At 44.1% G+C, this 22,865-nt stretch overlaps 1 protein-coding gene across 1 annotated transcript in view; it reads right to left on the bottom strand.

Moving 5' to 3' along the window:
- CDH4 (cadherin 4) overlaps window positions 1-22,865 on the bottom strand; it is an 824,561-nt gene that overhangs the window by 34,616 nt on the left and 767,080 nt on the right. The window contains exons 8-10 of the mRNA XM_089661506.1: window positions 15,230-15,367; window positions 3,529-3,714; window positions 945-1,198 (exon numbers count right to left, since the gene is read on the bottom strand). Coding sequence (XP_089517632.1) covers window positions 945-1,198; window positions 3,529-3,714; window positions 15,230-15,367 — 578 coding nt within the window. The remainder of the gene's footprint in view (window positions 1-944; window positions 1,199-3,528; window positions 3,715-15,229; window positions 15,368-22,865) is intronic.

Below are 22,865 nucleotides of genomic sequence, written 5' to 3'. Positions count from 1 at the left end.
GCCTACTGCCAGGTATCTAAAAGCGATGCTCAAGCTGATTACTTGCTTTTATTGGAATGTCAAGGGTAGGCCTTTAAATAGGGGAAATATAATACCTGCTGAAAATGTAAATCCTAGACACTAAGGGGTTTATTTACTAAAGCTGGAGAGTCCAAAATCAGACTCCCTTCTGCATAGAAACCAATCAGCTTCCAGGTTTCATTGCCAAAGCTTCATTGAACAAGCTGAGGTTAGAAGCTGATTGCTTTCTATGCAGAAGGGAGTCTGATTTTGGACTCTCCAGCTTTAGTAAATAAACCCCTAAATGTTTTGAGCCCTCGGAGATGAAGGATCATTTCCTACCTACCAAGGTTAGGTTCATTGTATTGATAAAGATACAATTATCCCAGGGCAATTTGTAGGTAACACATCCTTTAAATCTAACTTGTTATGTAGCGTCTGCCCTTTTTACTATAAATTTAGTTTTTTTTATCAATCGGTTTTGAACCGATGGGTTGGGCTGAAGTCCACTCCTTTTTTTGCACATTACCATTGTAAGGCTAGAACTGTGAGCTGAACTAAAGTCAGGCAGTAAAGTCACAGTCTAAAATACATGTTTCAACTATTCTACCTACCAAAATATTTGTTCTTCTCTTCAGTCCATCTGGATTCTTGGGGTTCTTTTTCTTGGCCCCAAGTGGACCTATCACTTCAAATGAGTCAACAAGGCGCACATTCTCGAGCTCCAGACTAGGTCATTAATGCAGAGTCTACTGTTCTTAATCAGTTATCAGACAAGAGTATTTAAGTACGCTGCCCTTATGTTCATAGACAATTATAAATGTTAACTTAACAGCAAGAGTTTAATGCAGACACACTAATACGGCTATTATATCTGAAATATATATATCAGATCTTTAAATACGTGGATGATGGGCACCGCGGTAAAGTGTTATGTATCATACCGTAGAGCTTGCTGCAAAGAACGGTCCGGATCCACTGCAGAAAAGGTGGTCAGCATTTTCCCAGCCGGCTCTCCCTCCAGTTGTCTGACTGGGTCATTTCGGTTGGGAAAGTAAGGGGCTTCATTTACATCCACTATGGAGATGGTCACCGCAGATGTGGATTGTAGGGACATCTGGATCCCGCTGGCCAGAGGTGCTTGATTTGTCACCATGATGTTTAGTAAAAAGGCTTTGTTCATCTCATAGTCCACTGGCTGAAAGGGAAGGGATGTAATAATAATTAATAAACAAATGGTCAAAAACACCCAGACTCATGGTGATGTCTAGGGCATTCCTAAAGGTGCAAAATATAACTGGATAATAACATTTATGTGTGATAACACCGGGGATCATTGATCCGGGGAGTATCTGTTTGCCTTTTGAGGGATCAGGAAGAAAAATTTCCCTGCTGGAGCAAATTGGATAATGTGCTATTGTTTTTCTTTTGTCTTCTTCTGGATCAGCTGTGGGTATCAGATTGCAGATATGGAGGTTTTCTATTTATTTTAACTATGTAACTACAGCTGACAGTTCATACATTCTACAAGTAGTGATTATTATGTGCATTATACATAGTATACTGAATATACTCTAGTCAGGGGCGGACTGACCATTTGGAAACTCGGGCACTGCCCGAGGGCCCTGGGTCAGTAGGGGGCCCCATGAGATGCCCCTGGTACCTTTTTCATAGGCTTTTTTGAGTTTGGGCAAGGACACAGGGACCCCATGATCCCCTATTGCCCGGGGGCCCCATGAGTTGTCAGTCTGCCCCTGACTCTAGTATTATATTATTATCCTGATTAATTATTCAGTGTTCACCATAAACAAATACTAGTGTGTTATGATTTATGATGATTATATTCAGGTTTGATCTGTTTGATTATGGTAGATATGGACTCAATCAGTAAAATCTCATTTCAAAAATCTACTTATCTAGCACTATCCACAGCAGCTACCTTTACAATGTGCTGTTACTGGTCTTTGTGCCTTGTTAATGCACTATGTACATGTTCTGGATTGTTGTGTGCAAACCTCTGAAAACAATACAAATTACTGAGTAGAAACATAATTTTCAATCTTTTAAAAATCTGCAGCATTAAAAAAAAATGATTCCTGTTGATCCTGCCATGAAGGTCCCTGTTCAAGCATTTCCTGCTACAGTGTGACCATAGCCTGTCCTTGTCTACCAGTTGTACTTCTGCATTGATATCCTGTCATACGGGCTTCCAATGGAGACTACAAATGGCCATTTCAACACACGTTGCACAGACACTATCCACTGTTGTCACCATCAGGAAACACCTGAGAAGTCCTGGGCAACCTTCACTGAAATTAATGTATACAGGGAGCAGCTGCAAAGAATCTGCAGAAAGTCGGCAGCACTGAGATGCAACAAAACATGAAAAAAAAAAGTGAAAACTTATTTCTAAAAACTAAAATAATGGTAATTGTTTATTATACACATTGCTTTTGCAAATTAAACATTATTCAGTTATGAAAGAGAAGAAAAGGTGCAGCTCACCAACCCAGTGCATTACTATGTGGATAAATGTGGCCTCAGCCACACCCCTGTCAAGTTTTCCCCACCCATCGGGATGGGGGGGCATGGTCATGGGTGGGGCAAAACTTGTCAGGGGGTGTGGCTAGAGCGACGCTGGCTGAGGCCACATTCATCCACATACTAATACCCTGCATTGGTGAGCGGCGCCTTTTCTTCTCTTCGATAATGCTCTTACACCTTTGAGTGGAGCACTGATGCCAGCTCCATTCACTGCAACCAGAAGGGGACCTCTGTCTCAGCTTAAGACCCATACACATAGGCCGAATATCAGGCATCATCGGCTCACTCAACAGAAACCAGCCGTGTTCTGGTAGAGGGCCAGTCCCCAGCAAGTACAGCAAGGGAGATCGCTGTACCAACACCGCTTGTGTTAGTACAGCGATCTGTCAGTTTTTTTGAGGGCTGAACGAAAAAAAAAAACTTACAGTGTGTACGAGGCTTTAGAGTGGCACTGCAAATTTTATTTGGCTCACTATCATTCAGTTATGGTTAGACAAGCTAAATGATAATATATAAAGTTGCGGTTTTGGAAATATGGATAAACACATTCACTGAAGGATATGTGACCTATCTGTAATGGCTTGCCTTGCTGCATCGCATTCAGGAACATTTCACTCTAACACAAGCTCTTCCAGACCCAGCAATCCCATCTTCATTTTTACTGTTGGTTGCACTGTTAATGGAACTTCCAGCGAAAAGTTTTTCTTTGTTTTGGATTGAGTGAAAGAGACTTCTGACCTCTGTCAGGTTTTCAGTGCTGTGTATGTACCTACCTGGGAGTTACTCTTCAGTTTCTGTCCTGAGAGACAATGCATAATAATGTGCAGACAGGCCCATTGTATATGAACTTTAATGAGAACCTGCTAGATGTGACCATTCTCCCTGTCATTTGTGGACTGTTGAGCCTTACATGGTCATCACCCTCACTAGGGTATTATGTGTACACCCCACACTGCTGATTATAATACCATCATGTCAACCTACCTTCACCACAGTGACGATGCCCTCATTGGTGACGGGATCAGTTTTGACAGTAAAGTGGCCAGCAGGATCACCACTAATGATTTTGTATATGGCGTTCCAGTTGGGTGTATATGGCTGATCTCGATCTACCACAGTCAGGTTGGCCACAACAACTTCGATTCGATTTTCTGGAACCTCACCAGTGAACTGTGCAGACATAAAGAAAAGGAGTACAATTAGAATTGCTGAGTAGGGTGGAAGCTCCACAACCAACTACAAGGCATAAATCTCTGCAGACTGCAAATACCTCTACTGGGCCTGGATTATACTGGACAGTTCTTCAACAGGAGTTCATGTCAGAGAGAGATTCTGAGAATCAATGGCAGCCTTCAGTGCTAGCTAGCAGGCTTAGCTATGACAGGTAACGGCTACACCAAGAGTGGTCTAAGGATACCACTTCAGAGGATTATCTTTACAGCTAAGCTCCAGGAAAGCCCTAAATAAACAGATTAATACACATAGGGAGGTTTTTTTTCACTTCCAAAGGATTTGTAGTTCTGTTTATTCAGATTTACCTATTCACTTTACTCCACTCCATCAATGTTCATAATCTCTCCATTTGTATGTCCTCCAACATGGAAAATCCCCCTTTGAAATGTCTTTTGTACTGGCATCTTCATGTGGAATGCTGACAAGCTCACATACATACACATGCATGTCAGTTAATAGGATGCATCTCCATAAATACAAACATTGGGTGCATCCATTGGAGGCAGGAACTCTTCTTAAATTAATTCAGCCCCTTTAGCTGGTGGGCCACATCCACTGCCTGCACTTGTGCTCATTCGGTGTGCAAAGTGAGACAAAGGGGAATGCTCAGAGGAACAATAACAAATGAAATGTGTTTACAAAGCAGATGGGGAAGTAAAAGCTTTTATACATAGGCTAACAGTTAAAATCCCCTTGGCCATTGCAACAACTCCGCAAAAAACAATATATAGAGTAAATAAGCCATAGACGTCAATGTACTAAAAGTCTTTTCATTTAGTTCTACTTTGCAGGAAATTCACATTCTCCCAGCTCACTTTATGTTACATCAGTGATATCATTCTAGAATTGTCAGGATTTGATTAGAGTTGGGCCAGATCAAGAGGTGAGACTATGCGTGTCTGAGCTTCCCAGTACTCTAAATGCCGATGGAATCCTACACACATCCTAAAGGAGGTTCCATACTGAGGATTATACCAATGATAGGGAGATCAGGATGGAAAAGGAGCAGGTTGTGTAAACTGTGCCCCCAAATCACCATGACACAAATATGACTAACGTCAACAATGCAAACCTCTAGTAGACATGGAATGCATGACGTTGGCTCTTCTACCAAGAAGACCCCATATGGGTGCAGGCCCACTCTTATTTCCCTTGTAGTCTCTTTCTTCACTGCACTCTTTTGCTTATGGCACCACTTCCCACCTATCTCACCTTGTCTACGTGGATCCAGCTTGAGACTATGGAAGGTGAAGAGTGGGCTAGGTAGTGTGTATTTTGTAGCAGGATCAAAGCCTCCCCAGCTAACCCAAACACCCAAATGCAGAGGACTGCAGGCACACAGGACACACTTTGGTATCAAGTTAAAAAGAAAGAGCTTTTGTTTAATGTATAAGTTCACCTTTTGGAACATGTTACATGTTCCACCTGTATTTAGGATGGAACATGGAAATCTGCTGCTTTTATTGAAGAAATATCATGAGATCCTGCTATGAAGGTCCTAGTTTAGGCATTTTTCTGTCCTTATCTCCTAGTTATGCTCCTGCATTGCTACCCTGGCACACTGGCTGCAGATGAAGACTACAAGTGGCCATTTCAACACACATTACATAGGCCATGGCCAATGTTGGCACCATCAAGAAACCTGCCCTGGGAAATGCCACACAGTTATTGGAGTGCATGTAGACAGGAAGTGGCTGCAAAGAAACATCAGGAAATCAGCAGCACTGAGATGTCACAAAGGATGAAAAAGGTGAAAACAGCAGCTGCCCATTGGAATGCTGTGGCTGTACCCTCATGTACTGTATCTCAACAGCTGGCTGGACATGGCTACAGAGGGCCAGGGAACATCTTTACACAGGCTCTGCCTGCTGCACAAACCCTGTACAGCCTTGTGTATGAAGCTGAATTGGTGCACATACAAAGAATCCTGGGTGTTTGACTGGGAAGGTTTCCTTGTTCATTCTGAGTGGAAGATTTGTTAGGTATGGTCAGGATTAGACATAGGGCTCTCCTTGCTGCAAATAGATTACAGATGTGGAGATCACATCCTACTGTACTTGTAGAAACCAAGGTTGGTCATAGATGGTCAGATGTCCTACCAAGTGTGACCGGCAGTGAAATTCCAACTGTCCTATGTCACATCAGATGAGCACCAGAATCCAAGGACGTAGGCTACATGTACACTGGAAATGTCTTAGACTTTTCCTCTACTGGCAGCAGAAAAAGGATAAACGTGGCAAAAAACTTATGTAAATGTGGCACTGCACTTACCTGTGTTAACTGCTTGGATGTTTATTCATTTAATTGACCAGAGTACTTGTCATTAAAATGAATAAACACCCAAGCGGTGTGTTTTTGCCACGTTTGGCGTTTTTTGCTGAACGCTATTCCTCTGTGTTCATGAGAGGGACATTTAACTGCCCCTTAACTCTGCTGCTAAACTGATACAAGCCTATGTATGCATGGATACGTAGGCTTTTATTGAGCTGAAACAGAAACAACATCTCCTGCACTCCACAACTCAGAGCAAGGGTGGAAGGATGGAAAAGGAACTTGAGAAAATTCGACCATCAATGCATAGAAAGTTGTGCGGCTCTAAACAAGACTGGAGAAGCCCGACCAGTACTGTGAAGTGAAACAAAAAGAAAGCGCACCAACCTTGCGCATTACCTCAGTACCTCAGAGCTCTGATGAAGAAGGGACCCCCTTCGAAACGCGTCAGCCTTACTTTGAGAGTCTGCCCTCGTGATGTGACTCGCACTGGTTCTATACTCCTAAGTTCTGTTGAGGACCTTATACGCTTGTTATACTTCTTTGTTTGTATTATTCTCTATTTAATAAAATCACATTTTACTGAGGTAATGCGCAAGGTTGGTGCGCTTTTTGTTTCATTTTATTGAGTTGAGTTCAGGGGCTTTGGCAAAAGAAGGCCGAAAGCTCCCTAGGAGCATCAGTGTCCTTGAGGCCTTAGCTAGCTGTGGGGTGGATGTGATGTATTATCGGCAGTGCATGCCCGTTTCTCCATAGATAAGAGAATGATCAGCGCTGGTTTGCGCACAGACTGTCCAGCACGTTCCGCCCATTGAAAGCGTTGGTTATCGCCGCACAACACTTTACAAAAAGAGCTTGACTTTAGAAACTTAAAAACTAGCTGGGTGATTGCAGGCTGCAGTCTGGCTGTGACGGCACAAACAAATCTCTAATCTGCTCCCTGCTCTTCTCCTACTGCAAAATCCCCGATACCATCACCTTGTTAGGAAGACAAATTGGGAATTTATCCAGAATTGGATCTGCCACGCTCCCCTGTGACTGATGTAGCCGGTGTCGGACTGACCTTTAACATCTGTTGTGCTTCACAATACCTGATGGTATCACGAACCAGCCGCCAGTGATAAGAGGAGAGAGCAGAACTCGTTACGCTCTGCCGGGGTTGTGCGATTACTCTCTCTGCTCTGCACTCCACTTACAACATTTCATGCACTGCACTGAGAGTGGATTAGCAGCACGAGCCCTGGAGACCTCATCGGCCTAAATTTCATCTGTTAGTAAAGTGCAAAGGAAAAATGGGAAGACTCTGCGATAAATGGCTCTTAAAGTGTTCTTCCACCTTTGCAGTCAAATTTCCATTACACGTTTGTTATGAGCTCCCATTCACACAGCATACCTATAAATACCTAAAAAACAAAACAAAAAACAAAAACACATTCTTGCCTTTTTAAGTGTTTCTTTGAAGTAGGTTTATGCAGAGGCCTTGCAAGCTATTTTAAACAATTTCAAAATGCCATTAGAGGGACAAAGCGAGGGAAAGGGTATTAACATTCAAGCCTTATGATTTGTAACCCTTTGTTAGGACAGGCAGTGTGGACATCTAGTTTACAACTGATAATGACATCCTCCAGCACAGTATAGACAGTAACAGTAAACATAACTCCCCAGCCTCCTCCTTTACATTGCATACAAGGGGAAAACTAGGTCAGATTTTAAGCAAATAAAAAGATAAGCAGCAATTTTTAAATCTGCTCTGTGAATGGGAACATGTTACCAATATAAAGTAGATGGTATTGCGATTTGACTGAAAAAAGTGGAAATATACTTTAGCGTGGTTCTAAAGCCTAACGTTTTAAGTTCATTCTATGGATTAAGGGAAAAAAATGTCTGTGTCATAGAATACTCCCCCCACCCACCTTTGTACTTACCTGAGCCTGATCTCGATCCAGCAATGTGCATGCGAGCAGCGGCTCTCTTTCTCCTTACGGGGCAGATTGATGCCAATGGCTCCTGCTGCTGTCAATCAAATTCTGTGATGAGAGAGCGGGGATGCGGGGCTGAGCCTTTTTTTCCTGTTCTGGTGACATCTGCATCCTTTTGGATGTGTCATCACTTTCTGATGCTGTGACAATGTTCACCAGGACAACTTGGGATGGTGACGGGACGCAGCAATAAAAACTGTCTGAAACCCTTAATGACTGTGTCCAGAACTGGTCTGAGGTTCACTTACAGCGCACCTTTCCCCCTTCCTATGAAAATCACAGCAGCACACAGCTATGTACAGTGAAGAAAATAAGTATTTGCTCCCCTGCTGATGTTGAATGTTTGCCCACTCACAAAGAAATGATCGGTCTAAAAATTGAATGTTCGGTGTATTGTAACACTGAGAGATAGAATAGCAACAACAAATTCAAAAGAATTGCGTGTCTAACAAATGATGACTGATTTGCATGTTCATGAGGGAAATAAGTATTTGATCCCCTATCATTCAGCAGGATTTCTGGCTACCAAATCAAAGGGCCGATGGACGGGGCAATGTACCGTCAAATCTTGGGTGAGAACCTTCTTCCCTCAGCCAGGGCATTGAAAATGGGTCGTGATTGGGCGATCCAGCATGACAATGACCCAAAACACATGGCCAAGGCAACAAAGGAGTGGCTCAAGAAGAAGCACATTAAGGTCCTGGAGTGGCCTAGCCAGTCTCCAGACCTTCATCCGATTGAAAATCTGTGGAGGGAGCTGAAAGTTCGAGTTGCCAAACGTCAGCCACCAAACTTTAGTGAAAACGAGAGGATCTGCCAAGAGGAGTGGGCCAAAACCCCTCCTGAGATGTGTGCAAACCTGGGGGCCAACTACAGGAAACCTCTGACCTCTGTGATTACCAACAAGGGATTTGCCACCAACTACTAAGTCATGTTTTGTGAAGGGGATCAAATACTTATTTCCCTCATGAACATGCAGATCAGTCATCATTTGTTAGACACATTTCTGCTGAATTTTTTGTTGCTATTCTGTCTCTCAGTGTTACAATACACCGAACATTCGATTTTTAGACCGATCATTTCTTTGTGAGTGGGCAAACATTTGAAATCAGCAGGGGAGCAAATACTTATTTCCTTCACTGTATACAGATATGAAATCATCTTACTTCAATGGTTACATTTTTGGTTCTATTTACAATTACTGTTGTCCCACTTCCTGGTTTCTTTAAGGCACTGGTGATGTCACCCTGGCCTTACAGCTGAATCCTGGGAACTTCCTGTCACATGTTCCAGGAGGCTGACCCTAAGTTCTAGGCTGAGTTCCAGGAAGTGAAGGGGGGTGGATTCACCTGCCCTTAATAAAAATGGCCACCAGGAGAAAATAGGAAGGAAAGAAAAATAAGATATGCAAAGAACAAAAAGCCTGGAATTATATATACGTATCTGTTTTTAGATTGCCATCACTAAACATTTCTAAAGGTGTCTTCGTTGTAATTTTTATGATAAGGGAGGAGTTCCTCTTTAATACAACTTGCCTGACAGTAGAAAAGCAGCTTACTCTCCTTAAATTGACTCTAAAATACATGTATTCATTATTCTCCAAAAATAATCAATACACTTCCACTAATTATTGGCCCTGTAATTTATTTTTCACAAAATCATTTCTTACTGTGCCTTTCTGTAATTTGTCATGTCCTCTGTGAGCTCCCGAACCTCTCCTGTCCCCCTCACTTCCTTTTGTATGGAGCAGGGGCGGACTGACAACTCATGGGGCCCCCGGGCAATAGGGGATCATGGGGCCCCTGTGTCCTTGCCCATACTCAAAAAAGCCTATGAAAAAGGTACCAAGGGCATCTCATGGGGCCCCCTACTGACCCTGGGCCCTCGGGCAGTGCCCGAGTTTCCAAATGGTCAGTCCGCCCCTGGTATGGAGCGAGCAGTGCACGTTAGGTGTGGTCATATGCACTGCTCTACGCACACTACAAATCTCATAGTCCACGCCAACCACAACCAATCTGCTCCTGTCTGTAAGTTATTATGTATTCTATATATGAACCGCTATGGTCCACAAACTATACATCTAATATAAATAAAAGCTCCCATGAATATATTTATGTATGTGCTTCCAGGTGTAGTATAACATGTACAATGTATATAGTAAGGCAAAAACAGCCGTTAGATCAATATGAGGAGAGAAAATTACAGCAGCATGGTGTAAAACCAAGGCAGGGTATTGATCTCATGGTATATGTCAGTACTGTTTCATCATCCATGCTGCTGATTACTCAGACAGATCATGTTAATTAAACATTATCAGGACACCACGCTGTGACCAGCATTACAAACATCCCAGCCGGAGAGTTCCAATCTTTCCATAGCTAGGACCTGAAGTCCACTGTCCTTCCTTCCTCTCCTAACTAGAAAAAGATTGGGGTAGCAGCTTTGCCCAATCCCCACCCCCTCCACTTCTCTTTTACTGACATTGATAAGGATTGCAATAGGCATTGTCTGTTCTAGCATGACCCCATCAGACACCAACTACCTACAAGTCCATCCTCCCTTGTGAAGTGACAGGTAGGTACACTGCTTTGGCCAATGGCAGGATCATTTTAAACTGCACCTATACATAATGCAACCAATCCCCTCTGTGTCTCTGTCATCCTCACAACAGCTAACCCAGGTATTGATATTACATAGAACACAGAAATCATTTCAGTATGGCCATACAGCTGATATTGACTGCATGAGGTGCGAACAGACCCCGGGGGATCTCATCCACATACTCTGGAGATGCTCAAAACTTGTTCACTGCTGGTCCATACTGGTGCTTACTACAGTCAGCAATGATTTCCACACCACCTTCTCTTTAGATCCTAAATGTATTTGCTTGGTTTGATGGATGGGGAATTGATTCCACCCTTTGTGCAGGAACCTATACTGAGGACCCTATTTGTAGCTAATAAATTATAACTGTCAAGACTGGGATTTGAACTTACAATCTCAGCTGTGTCTGGCAATAGCTCATCTTGATGAGCCACTGGAGATCCTTGACAGCTCTCTGTCCAATTCTTTGGACAATCCTGCCCAGGGGCAGACTGACAACTCATGGGGCCCCCGGGCAATAGGGGATCATGGGGCCCCTGTGTAATTGCCCAAACTCAAAAAAGCCTATGAAAAAGGTTCCAGGACATCTCATGGGGCCCTCTACTGACCCCGGGCCCTCGGGCAGTGCCCGAGTTTCCAAATGGTCAGTCCGCCCCTGATTCCTGCCTTGCCTTTTGACTCCTCCGATGAACTTCCAATTTAAGCCTTTTCTTAGCACTTCTTGTTTGTCAGATTATCATGCTCTCTCCAGCCAATATTTAATTTCTCCTGCTGCCATCCGTATCTTCACGACTACTCGTTAACGACCTTGACTTGTTCCTTCTGCTTCTGCTCATTCCCAACCAGCAGCCATTCCTTCCAGACCTTTGGCTTGTTCCTCAACTATGCTTCTGCTTGATCTCAACCTGCAACCACTTGTTACCGACCTTTGGCTTGTTTACTTACTACGCTTCTGCTTGACCATTACCTGCTATATCTTCTACTGTACCTGGGCTGCTCACCTCCTGGTGGGGCAATCCTGAAGACAGCTACCTGGTACTAACACACAGCAAAACCCATCTCCACCATCAGGGGCTCTTGTATATACCATTTAGCGCTTAGGCCCTGCACCTCGGGTGATGTCAATCACCAGGGTGACCTGCTTGTGTACTTATCCAGCTGGTCAATGGGAGCTTCTCTATTGCTACAGCTAGTGGTCTCCAAGCCTGACCCCTCAGTGTGACAATAACACAGAGAGGTGGACTGCCTGCACTCAGCCATACCATGTTACATGGAGCAACATAGCTAGAAGTTGATCTATGTATGGAGGGGATGTCCAGCAAAAGTAAAAAAAAAAAATGTAAGGAGAAGCCCCTCTTACTGATTACAGACAGACTACTATTCTAAAACAGGATCACCCCCCTCAGTATGAACATTTTTTTCTCCTCATACTTTCTGAGGTGTCCTAAAACTGCGATGATTTGGTCAGCTCCCACCTCCTGTCACAATTGCATAGATTGAACAGGGCTGACTAGTGAGTGATTGATCCCCATACCTCTGATCAATCCCCATCCCTCCAAAGACATCCTGTGACACCAGTATGTATGCCTAATATAACCTATCTGTAATTCTTAGTGTCCACAAGGTGCTGACTGCAGATGAAGCCTCCAATATGCTTTCATCTAGATCAGTGGTTCTCAACCTGTGGGTCGCGACCCCTTTGGGGGTCGAACAACCCTTTCACAGGGGTCGCCTAAGATCATCGGAAAACACATATTTCCGATGTGTAAAGAGCAGCTACTGTGTAGAAAGCAGCTGCTGTGTTGAAAGCAGCTACTCTGTTAAAAGCAGCTACTGTGTTGAAAGCAGCTACTGTGTTGAAAGCAGCTGCTGTGTTGAAAGCAGCTACTGTGTTGAAAGCAGCTACTGTGTTGAAAGCAGCTACTGTGTTGAAAGCAGCTGCTGTGTTAAAAGCAGCTGCTGTGTTGAAAGCAGCTACTGTGTTGAAAGCAGCTGCTGTGTTAAAAGCAGCTACTGTGTTGAAAGCAGCAGTATTGGAGGTAAAACGACACTTCATGAATTATAATTACTAGGTAAATAATTTTATGGTTGGGGGTCACCACAACATGAGGAACTGTATTAAAGGGTCGCGGCATTAGGAAGGTTGAGTACCACTGATCTAGATGTTCTTCCTTTTCTTACCAACATGCATCTGTATATTTTTTGCTATAACTGGTTTGGGATAGTTGGGAGGTAAGGGGAATAAAGTTGTTATTTTGTAAACCATGACAAATTTCAAATAAAATCTATCCAATTAAAAAAAAACTGCTCCCGTATCAATGTTTCAGTTATGTATTTATTTATTTATGTGGCTGGGTTTGCCCTTTATAAGATGTTTAGCATATGGAGTAGATGAGTAATATTCATTTATGAACGTGTACAAGTGAATGCTGTGGACAACACCATATTTTTCTCCTTTACGTTGATTTCCATATATTTCCCCAGAGAGCAGAGTTTTTAACCCCCCCTAATATAGTTATACACAGAACATATTTAGCGGATGGGATCCAATATTTGCCCGCGTACAGCAGAAATGAGTACATAATAAATCACGATGGATTGCCAAGGTGCTGTGTGGCTCCTGCTTAGTCACTGGTGGTTGGGCCTGTGCCACCTTCACCAGTAACGGACCTGTCAGGGACTAATTAATAAGAAAATATAGGAAACAGATTGAGCGTAGCCTGGGGAATGAACCTTACATTGTGCGGAGATTTCATCCAAAAATGTGAAATCTATTTGTGGATGGTTTTTCTGATCCAGCAATGGGCAAGCTATACACTAGTTCTGCCCACTGGGGGCTCTGCACTGGTAGTTTTGGCGCAGTAAAAATCCCAAAGCTCCTATAACTGCTGCTATTTTATACAATGTCTCCAGCACTAAAGCATCCTTTATAACACTCTTCTACCTCCACAGAGCTGCACCATTTTTATATGAGGGGGTTCAAGTCAAAATGTTTATATAATAAAACAACAAATTTCAAGGAGTGTAAACTGAACTTATTTTTCATCATACTCCCCTGCTACATTTATACCCAGCGTTTAGCTAATGTCTGGAAAGCTTCGACTTGATTTGTCAGTACGCCTGAACCATCCTAGGACAGTCTGCTTCACTACTTTGTCATCATTGTGTTCACCGTTCACACAGAAAGATTTGTCTCTTGTGCAATTTCATGACAGGTTATGCATTGGTTATCCAGAATCAGGCATTCCATACACTGAACGTTCACAGGAAAGACTGCCGTGGGCTGGGAACCACCACAGCCGGGATCATCACTGATGAAAGTAAAGCCATCTTTGAAATGTTTACACCATTCAGATGTCTTACTGTGGCTGAGCATCTCATCACCATACTGTGCTTGAAGTCTTCTGTGGATATCCGCAAGTTTTATGCCTTCATTCACAAGAAACTTCGTTACCACACACTGTTCCATGTATACACTAACACTGTTGTCTGCCATCTTAAATAACAGTTTCTGGACTGGCCTGCCACATGGGTCGCCTATCAGCAATAGGACACACTTGTGTAGTACCACCACGCTAGCATCCCTTTTACTCTTTATCCACAGCTCTACCCCGCAGCAGTTCTTTTCTACCACAAGATGTCCTCAGTCTTATGGCCAGCACCATTCAACACAATTCCTCTGAGCCCAGACTGTCCGGACTCACCTTTGGCCTGTAACTGGAGAGGAAATGCAGAAGCAGCAAAGTAATGTGCTCACCTCTTTGTTACTCTGCTCACTTCTACTAACAGCATGCTTCTTTATCTTACCAGCTTTTTCTTATTCTTCTTTCCAGCTCTGCTAAATGTCAAATCCACATGCTTACAATACTTACATTTAAATATACATTTAATGATGTCTTAGTGCATACAGAGCCACTGTCAGGAATCAGCAGCAAGCATGGCCAGATCTGTGTGGCTACACTCAGGAAACTAGGACCAGACTGTGTATTTATAGTGAAACAAAATCCGTCCTATCACCAGCACACAGCAAACTTGAAAAGGCAATAAGTAAAAACAAAAATTTTTTATAATATAAATATAACTGGAGGTGCAGGAAGCACATGGGAAGGGGACACTAAAACTGGGATCAGGAACAACGGAGAGCAGGACAACAGTTAGCAGTATCTGGCAGCAAGCAAGACCCTGCAGCAAATGGACTAATAGAGGAGGACATAAATACCCTCCCAACAGCCAGCATCAGGTGGAAACTGATTACTGGGATATGCTGGCTGCTGGTGGATACTAGAATTCCAGCCCAGGGACTACAATGCCACCAGCAGGTGATCCAGGCTCTGACAGCCACATTAATTTGTACCTGCTAAGAGTTCAGCCTAAAGGAAACCTGTAAAGAAATAAACTCATATGCTGCCATTGCTAAAACCTTCTTTTGACAATGCTAGTTTCCTATATGTAATGGGGATCCTCTGGCTTCAATACTTTAAGTTGCTAATCCAGAATAAGTAAGCAGATCAATAAATTTAAGTGAAGCAGCTCTTAACAATGAATAGAAAGCAGTGGCAAACTTAAATGTTGACAAACTGATACATGGACCAACTCACCATTTTAGAAGTAAATTCTGGTGGGTTGTCATTGACATCTGCAACAGTTATGATGGCTGTGGCTGTGTTGGATAATCCGTGGTTTAAGTTCCCCTCCATATCTGTGGCTTGGATGACAACGGTGTACTGCTGGACTTTCTATAGGAAGAAATATGCAGATAACAGTGTCAGTGCAGATATTACTTAAGCCATACAGAAAATAGAGCATGTACCTGCCATACCTCATACAGTTATTAAAGTCATTCAGACGTGGCAGGATTGAGAATTCTGGAGGAGATATCTACCATACCAATGAAAACCCACACACAAAGTCAGTATCGGGATCCGGGGCGGACTGACCATTTGGAAAGTCGGGCACTGCCCAAGGGCCCGGGGTCAGTAGGGGGCCCTATGAGATGCCCTGGTACCTTTTTCATAGGCTTTTTTGAGTTTGGGCAAGGACACAGGGGCCCCATGATCCCCTATTGCCCGGGGGCCCCATGAGTGGTCAGTTGGCCCCTGATCGGGATCCATCTTACCAGTAACTATACAAAGCTGAAATGTTATCGGAGGACTCAGCCTTTAGATATAACAGTCTCAGAAAGTTTACATTTCTGCAAAGTTTTGCACCAGCAGCTTCCAAAAAAACGGACAAAATGAATGAGCGCTTCCGCTACAAATTGAAAGATGGTCTGGGAGAACAGTAGGTTCTAATCAGGAATACATCCATATCATTGGTGTGATTGTCTGCTGGAGACATTTATCATCTTCTGCAGAATTCCTTCAATAATGTAATTACGGATAAGATTGGAAAGTCAGTGCGGATGGATATTTATGCTGGAAGACTGTGCAGTCACAGGAAGCGGAGAGTAAATAATTAGTCTACGCTTGGATTAGCCGACACGGGATTCTCTAGGGCCAGGAATTAGCCCCTAATAGCGCTTATTGTAGAATTGCAGAGGCTGAAAATGAATCCTGAAATGATGTTTACTGACGGGAGACATCTGGGATACGTTGATGATGACATTAGCCAGTTAAGATGTTTGAAGAAGTAAAGCTGGTGTCACTTGGGGGCTGTGCCCCTTAACTGCCAAGAGAAATATGGTAGACTGTGTTTTATTATTCATTCATGTTACAGATTGTGAAGTCCGGCCCTGGACATGGAGAAATTGGGATCTCCACCAGCACACCTTGGTAGGATGATAATCGTCTCCTTTATTCACATTATCCCCTGTGAAGTCTGCAGCTTCATATGCACAAAGGTCACAATACAACTATTCCAAGGTGGACTGGTGAAGATCCTTGTTCTTCTAATTCACCAATTCACTATGAACTATGGATGACAGGTACAATACAATAAATGAGGAGAATGTTGAGAAGAAATCCACTAAGATGGTAAATCCTGGTGATACAGAGCGCATTTGACCGCTGTCTCTGGAAATGTCTGTGCGAGGCCTCCTGCACACTGCAGCTTGCAAAAGCTCAGTACAGCATTTTGTCTACTGAGGGAAAATGTAGCCCATTATTTACAATGTGCCTTTGCAGACAGGCACGTAAAGAAGCGCTGTGTATTCTTCAATAGAGAAACAAAAAAGAAAAATGTACGTTCTTGGTCAGTAATTTACGCTGCATTCACGCAACTGTGTGCAAATATACGTAAATATGTGCATATGAGCATAAATATTAATGTACTTTGCCTAAGAATATATTGTGTTGAGCACGCAAACGAACATATATGCATAAATACGTGCAAATACGCACATAAATATACACAATACACGCAAAACAGATGCCTGAACATATGTCCAAAATAGCAGATGCTCAAACCTCAGTACCATGTGCAAGAGGCCTAACATTCCCAACTTTCTAGACTCACTTTTTTAAAGGGTGGACACAATTTAAAGTGTTACTAAACCCTGGACCCTGCATTCACTATATCTGGTCTCCCCGGACCCTGCATTCACTATATCTGGTCTTCCCAGACCCTGCATTCACTATATCCGGTCTCCCCGGACTCTGCATTCACTATATCCTGTCTCCCCGGACCCTGCATTCACTATATCTGGTCTCCCCCCAGACCCTGCATTCACTATATCCGGTCTCCCTGGACCCTGCATTCACTATATCCGGTCTCCCCGGACCCTGCATTCACTATATCCGGTCTCCCCAGATCCTGCATTCACTATATCCATCTCCCCGTACCCTGCATTCACTATATCCGCTCTCCCCGGACCCTGCATTCACTATATCTGGTCTCCCCAGACCCTGCATTCACTATATCCGGTCTCCCAGGACCCTACATTCCCTATATCTGATCTCCCCGGACCCTGCATTCACTATATCCGGTCTCCCCGGACCCTGCATTCACTATATCTGGTCTCCCCGGACCCTGCATTCACTATATCCGCTCTCCCCGGACTCTGCATTCACTATATCTGGTCTCCCCGGACCCTGCATTCATTATATCTGGTCTCCCACAGTACACAGAACATGGAAATGCAATTATTTTAGTAAATATAAACTGCTAAATACCTTTTCTCATCAGCAGTTAGAGCAGTCTTGTGACTTCTATCAGTGTCCAGCAGAGCACTAGTTAAAGCTTGTAGAAGGAGTTTTCTCTCTGCTCTAGGAGGATGCAGAACCACTGACCTCTGTCTGGACAGTGCTGATTGGCCCTCTGCTGATCACATGCACTCTCCCAAGAAAAAAAAAAAAACTCTAGCAATACACACCAAACTGAGCATGTGCATGTGGCTACAGGCTCAGTCTGTCTTATCAAGTGGACATCTGAACAAGAGGAGGGGCAGAGAAGACAGGATCAAACGGCGTTTTTACACAATGCAATGGATTAACCCCTTAGGTCCCACAGTGAGTATAACAAGCATGCTTTACTGCATCTACAGACTGATTGTACTGTTGGGGGTTTAGTAACACTTTAAGTTATTTTTACATTTGCGGTTCTATATTTCCTGTGAATTCTCCCTCCTGTTGCTATCAGGCAATGATTCATATGTTCAGTTGGAGGACATAAAGCAGGGTAGACTGTGGGGGAGATTTACATAAACTGGTACAGCTGTGCATGGGAGCCAATCAGCTTCTAACTTCAGCTATTCACTTGAGTTTTGCCAATAAACCGTGGAAGCTGATTGGTTTGTATTCAGAGCTGCACCAGGATTTACACCATGCAGCTTTAGTAAATAACCCCATGTGTATCATTCTCTTCATTAAAGCAACAAAAACATGATTGAGGCTTGTCCCTTTAATTCTGCAATAAGGAGCCGGCTATGACCCCCATAATCCTTAGCTCCCCATCGACATCACCATATGATGAACCCATACAGGGGTCCTGACAGCCCCTCCTGAAATGTAAACCTTCGAATGGAATCCGGTGTAAATCAATGTTCCTAATCCAAGTCGGCTTCTCTTCCAGAGTGTATGAACTGTGAGTGAACCGAGCATTGTTCCCAATGTGCCGAGCTCAGACTGACTGTGTCTGAGAGGAGAATCTTAACATCTCACACTGAATTCTACATCTATCATAGCCCCTGCTTGTATTCCATCATCGTCCTGCCCTGACTGCAAATATCAATCCACAATTTACATTTTAGTCAAAACGCGCAGAAACAGATTGCCCAAAAAAAGTTTAAATACCGAGGAAAGGGAAACGGGGTAAGGCTATGTGCAGACCAGGGGCGGACTGACCATTTGGAAACTCGGGCACTGCCCGAGGGCTCGGGGTCAGTAGGGGGCCCCATGAGATGCCCCTGGTACCTTTTTTATAAGCTTTTTTGAGTCTGGGCAAGGACACAGGGGCCCCATGATCCCCTATTGCCCGGGGGCCCCATGAGTTGTCAGTCCGCCCCTGGTGCAGACATACATTATTATTATTATTGCGTCAAAAAGGGAGCAGTGATGTCTATGGGAAAACACAAGCTGCTTCGCTGCCCAGTCCATAATCCTCCCTATAAACAGTATAGACAGTTCAGTCTTCATTCTATTTTGTAGTTCCTGCTCAGTGGTCACTACACCATACTGGACAAGAAGGATTCAAAAGGGAATGGAAATGTCATGAAAACAGAACCCCGGGTTTTAGTCCTTTTCCTGCCAACTACAAGGTGACTAAGCAGAACCCAGCAGGAAAAAGGAACAACATGGTATATTTGTAAAGCAGGGAAGAAAACACAATAGTAGTCTCCATGTGGACATGCAGATACAGGAAAAAAACCCTGTAGATCAACTGAAAGACACAAAACGGATTGTAAAATTTCCATTGTATGTATATAATTGGTATATAAAGTTTTAATTGTGAAGTCATCAGTTTTATTAATTAAAATTTATTCCGTGGTCATGAATAGTAGATGTTCTCCCTGACAAATACAGTAGGGTAACCCCCCGAGACAGTAGTAGAATCCCCAACAGTATCAGGACACCCTACAGACAAAGGTGACATCTCCAACAAGTGACATTTCTCACTGCAGCAGGACCCCCTGCCATAGTGGTAGCATCCCTGACGACATCAGGAGGACCCGCAGTTAGAAGTCATCCTCCAAGTGGATAAGGACCCCTGACTGCATCAGGACTCTCTGAAAACAAATGTGGCATCCCACAGCATCAAGACTCTCTGAAAACAAATGTGGCATCCCACAGCATCAAGACTCTCTGAAAACAAATGTGGCATCCCACAGCATCAAGACTCTCTGAAAACAAATGTGGCATCCTACAGCATCAGGACTCCCTGAAAACAAATGTGGCATCCCACAGCATCAGGACTCCCTGAAAACAAATGTGGCATCCCACAGCATCAGGACTCTCTGAAAACAAATGTGGCATCCCACGGCATCAGGACTCTCTGAAAACAAATGTGGCATCCCACGGCATCAAGACTCTCTGAAAACAAATGTGGCATCCTACGGCATCAGGACTCCCTGAAAACAAATGTGGCATCCTACGGCATCAGGACTCCCTGAAAACAAATGTGGCATCCTACGGCATCAGGACTCCCTGAAAACAAATGTGGCATCCTACGGCATCAGGACTCCCTGAAAACAAATGTGGCATCCCACAGCATCAGGACTCCCTGAAAACAAATGTGGCATCCCACAGCATCAGGACTCCCTGAAAACAAATGTGGCATCCTACGGCATCAGGACTCCCTGCAAGCTAATGTGTCATCACCAACTCTATCAGGGCCTCTGCTGACAGAAGGGGCGCCCCAACTGAATCAGGTACCTGTGATCGGCTATTTTCATGAAAGGATCATTCCAATTGCCTTGAGATTTTCCAACAAGATTTAAACTAAGATTGTTACTAAACCCACAACAGTACAATCAGTCTGTATATGCAGTAAAGCATGCTTGTTATACTCACTGTGGAACCTAAGGGGTTTATCCTCTGCATTGTGTAAAAAGGCAGTTTGATTCTGTCTTCTGTGATCCTCCCCTTCGTTTACTGTCCCCAATCCAACTGCCAATAGTACAGAGCAGCAGTGTCAAGTCTGCACATGCTCTGTTTGATGTGTATTGCTTTTTTTTTTTCTTGGGAAGGGTGCATGTGATCATCACAGGGCCAATCAACACTGTCCAGACAGAGGGTCAGAGGTCATGCAGCCTCATAGGACAGTCAGAGGAGAATGAAAACTCCTCCTACGAGATTAACCAGTGCTCTGCTGGACACTAATAGAAGTCACAAGACTGCTCTAACTGCTGATGAGAAAAGGTATTTAGCAGTCTATACCTACTAAAATAATTGCATTTCCATGTTTTGTGTACTGTGGGAGACCACATATAGTGAATGCAGGGTCCGGAAAGAGCAGATATAGTGAATGCAGGTTCCTGGGAGACCGGATATAGTGAATGCAGGGTCCGGGGAGACCAGATATAGTGAATGCAGGGTCCGGGGAGACCAGATATAGTGAATGCAGTGTCCGGGGAGACCGGATATAGTGAATGCAGGGTCCTGGGAGACAGGATATAGTGAATGCAGGGTCCAGGGAGACAGGATATAGTGAATGCAGTGTCCGGGGAGACCGGATATAGTGAATGCAGGGTCCTGGGAGACCGGATATAGTAAATGCAGGGTCCGGGGAGACCAGATATAGTGAATGCAGGGTCCAGGGAGACAGGATATAGTGAATGCAGTGTCTGGGAAGACCGGATATAGTGAATGCAGGGTCCTGGGAGACAGGATATAGTGAATGCAGGGTCCAGGGAGACCAGATATAGTGAATGCAGGGTCCGGGGAGACCAGATATAGTGAATGCAGGGTCCGGGGAGACCAGATATAGTGAATGCAGGGTCCTGGGAGACCAGATATAGTGAATGCGGGGGTACGGGGAGACTGGATATAGTGAATGCAGGGTTCGGGGAGACCAGATATAGTGAATGCAGGGTCCGGGGAGACCAGATATAGTGAATGCAGGGTCCGGGGAGACCAGATATAGTGAATGCAGGGTCTGGGGAGACCAGATATAGTGAATGCAGGGTCCGGGGAGAGCAGATATAGTGAATGCAGGGTCCGGGGAGACCAGATATAGTGAATGCAGGGTCCTGGGAGACCAGATATAGTGAATGCAGGGTCTGGGGGGAGACCAGATATAGTGAATGCGTGGTCCGGGGAGACCAGATATAGTGAATGCGGGGTCTGGGGAGACCAGATATAGTGAATGCAGGGTCCGGGGAGACCAGATATAGTGAATGCAGGGTCCGGGGAGAGCAGATATAGTGAATGCAGGGTCCGGGGAGACCAGATATAGTGAATGCAGGGTCTGGGGAGACCAGATATAGTGAATGCAGGGTCTGGGGAGACCAGATATAGTGAATGCATGGTCCGGGGAGAGCGGATATAGTGAATGCAGGGTCCGGGGAGACCAGATATAGTGAATGCAGGGTCCTGGGAGACCAGATATAGTGAATGCAGGGTCTGGGGGGAGACCAGATATAGTGAATGCGTGGTCCGGGGAGACCAGATATAGTGAATGCAGGGTCCGGGGAGACCAGATATAGTGAATGCAGGGTCCGGGGAGACCAGATATAGTGAATGCAGGGTCCGGGGATTAATAATACCAGTTATCAGCCCGCTTCAATCACTCACAGCCAATAGTGCCAGAATGGCAAAATTACGCGGCATTTTGGAGGCCAATCTGTGGTCAGTGGCCAACCTATCTTGTATTCTTCAGTTTGTATAGTATGGCAGCTTGTTCTGTTAATCCCATAAGGTAAATTAGGAAATACACTTTGCAGGGCACCTTGTTTGGGTGACTTCCATATATTTCTCGATAATATATAGAGACTGGTTTAAACAGGTCCTCTTTGCCAGCTGACATGTTGAGTACATGGTATGCAGATTTCTTGCACAGACTTGCTTTCCCATGAGGAAAGGCTCGCCTTGTACTGACTGCTCCTGGGGAACTGTGAACACATTATACATTGTGTCTACTGAAAAGCTATCCTCTTATCTCTCCATGCACATTCTTGTTGAGATCCTTGCCTAACATTTTAGTGTAACACTTGTCCTTGTGTATCTGCTTTGGGACTCCCCTCAACAAAACCTCATCCTATAGTCAGGGAATACGCTGCATTCCTTCTGGGAACAAGTCAATTTGTGTGAAGGTTGGAGATAAGTACGGGGAACAGGGAATAGAAAGCATTAATTACTGGTT

The sequence above is a fragment of the Staurois parvus genome, unplaced genomic scaffold (assembly GCF_062004578.1).
Source record: "Staurois parvus isolate SC_StPar_1 unplaced genomic scaffold, SC_StPar_1.0 ptg001349l, whole genome shotgun sequence".
Lineage (NCBI taxonomy): Eukaryota > Metazoa > Chordata > Amphibia > Anura > Ranidae > Staurois > Staurois parvus.
Note: the sequence above shows the minus strand (reverse complement) of the source record. Positions and strands in the feature narration are given on the sequence as shown.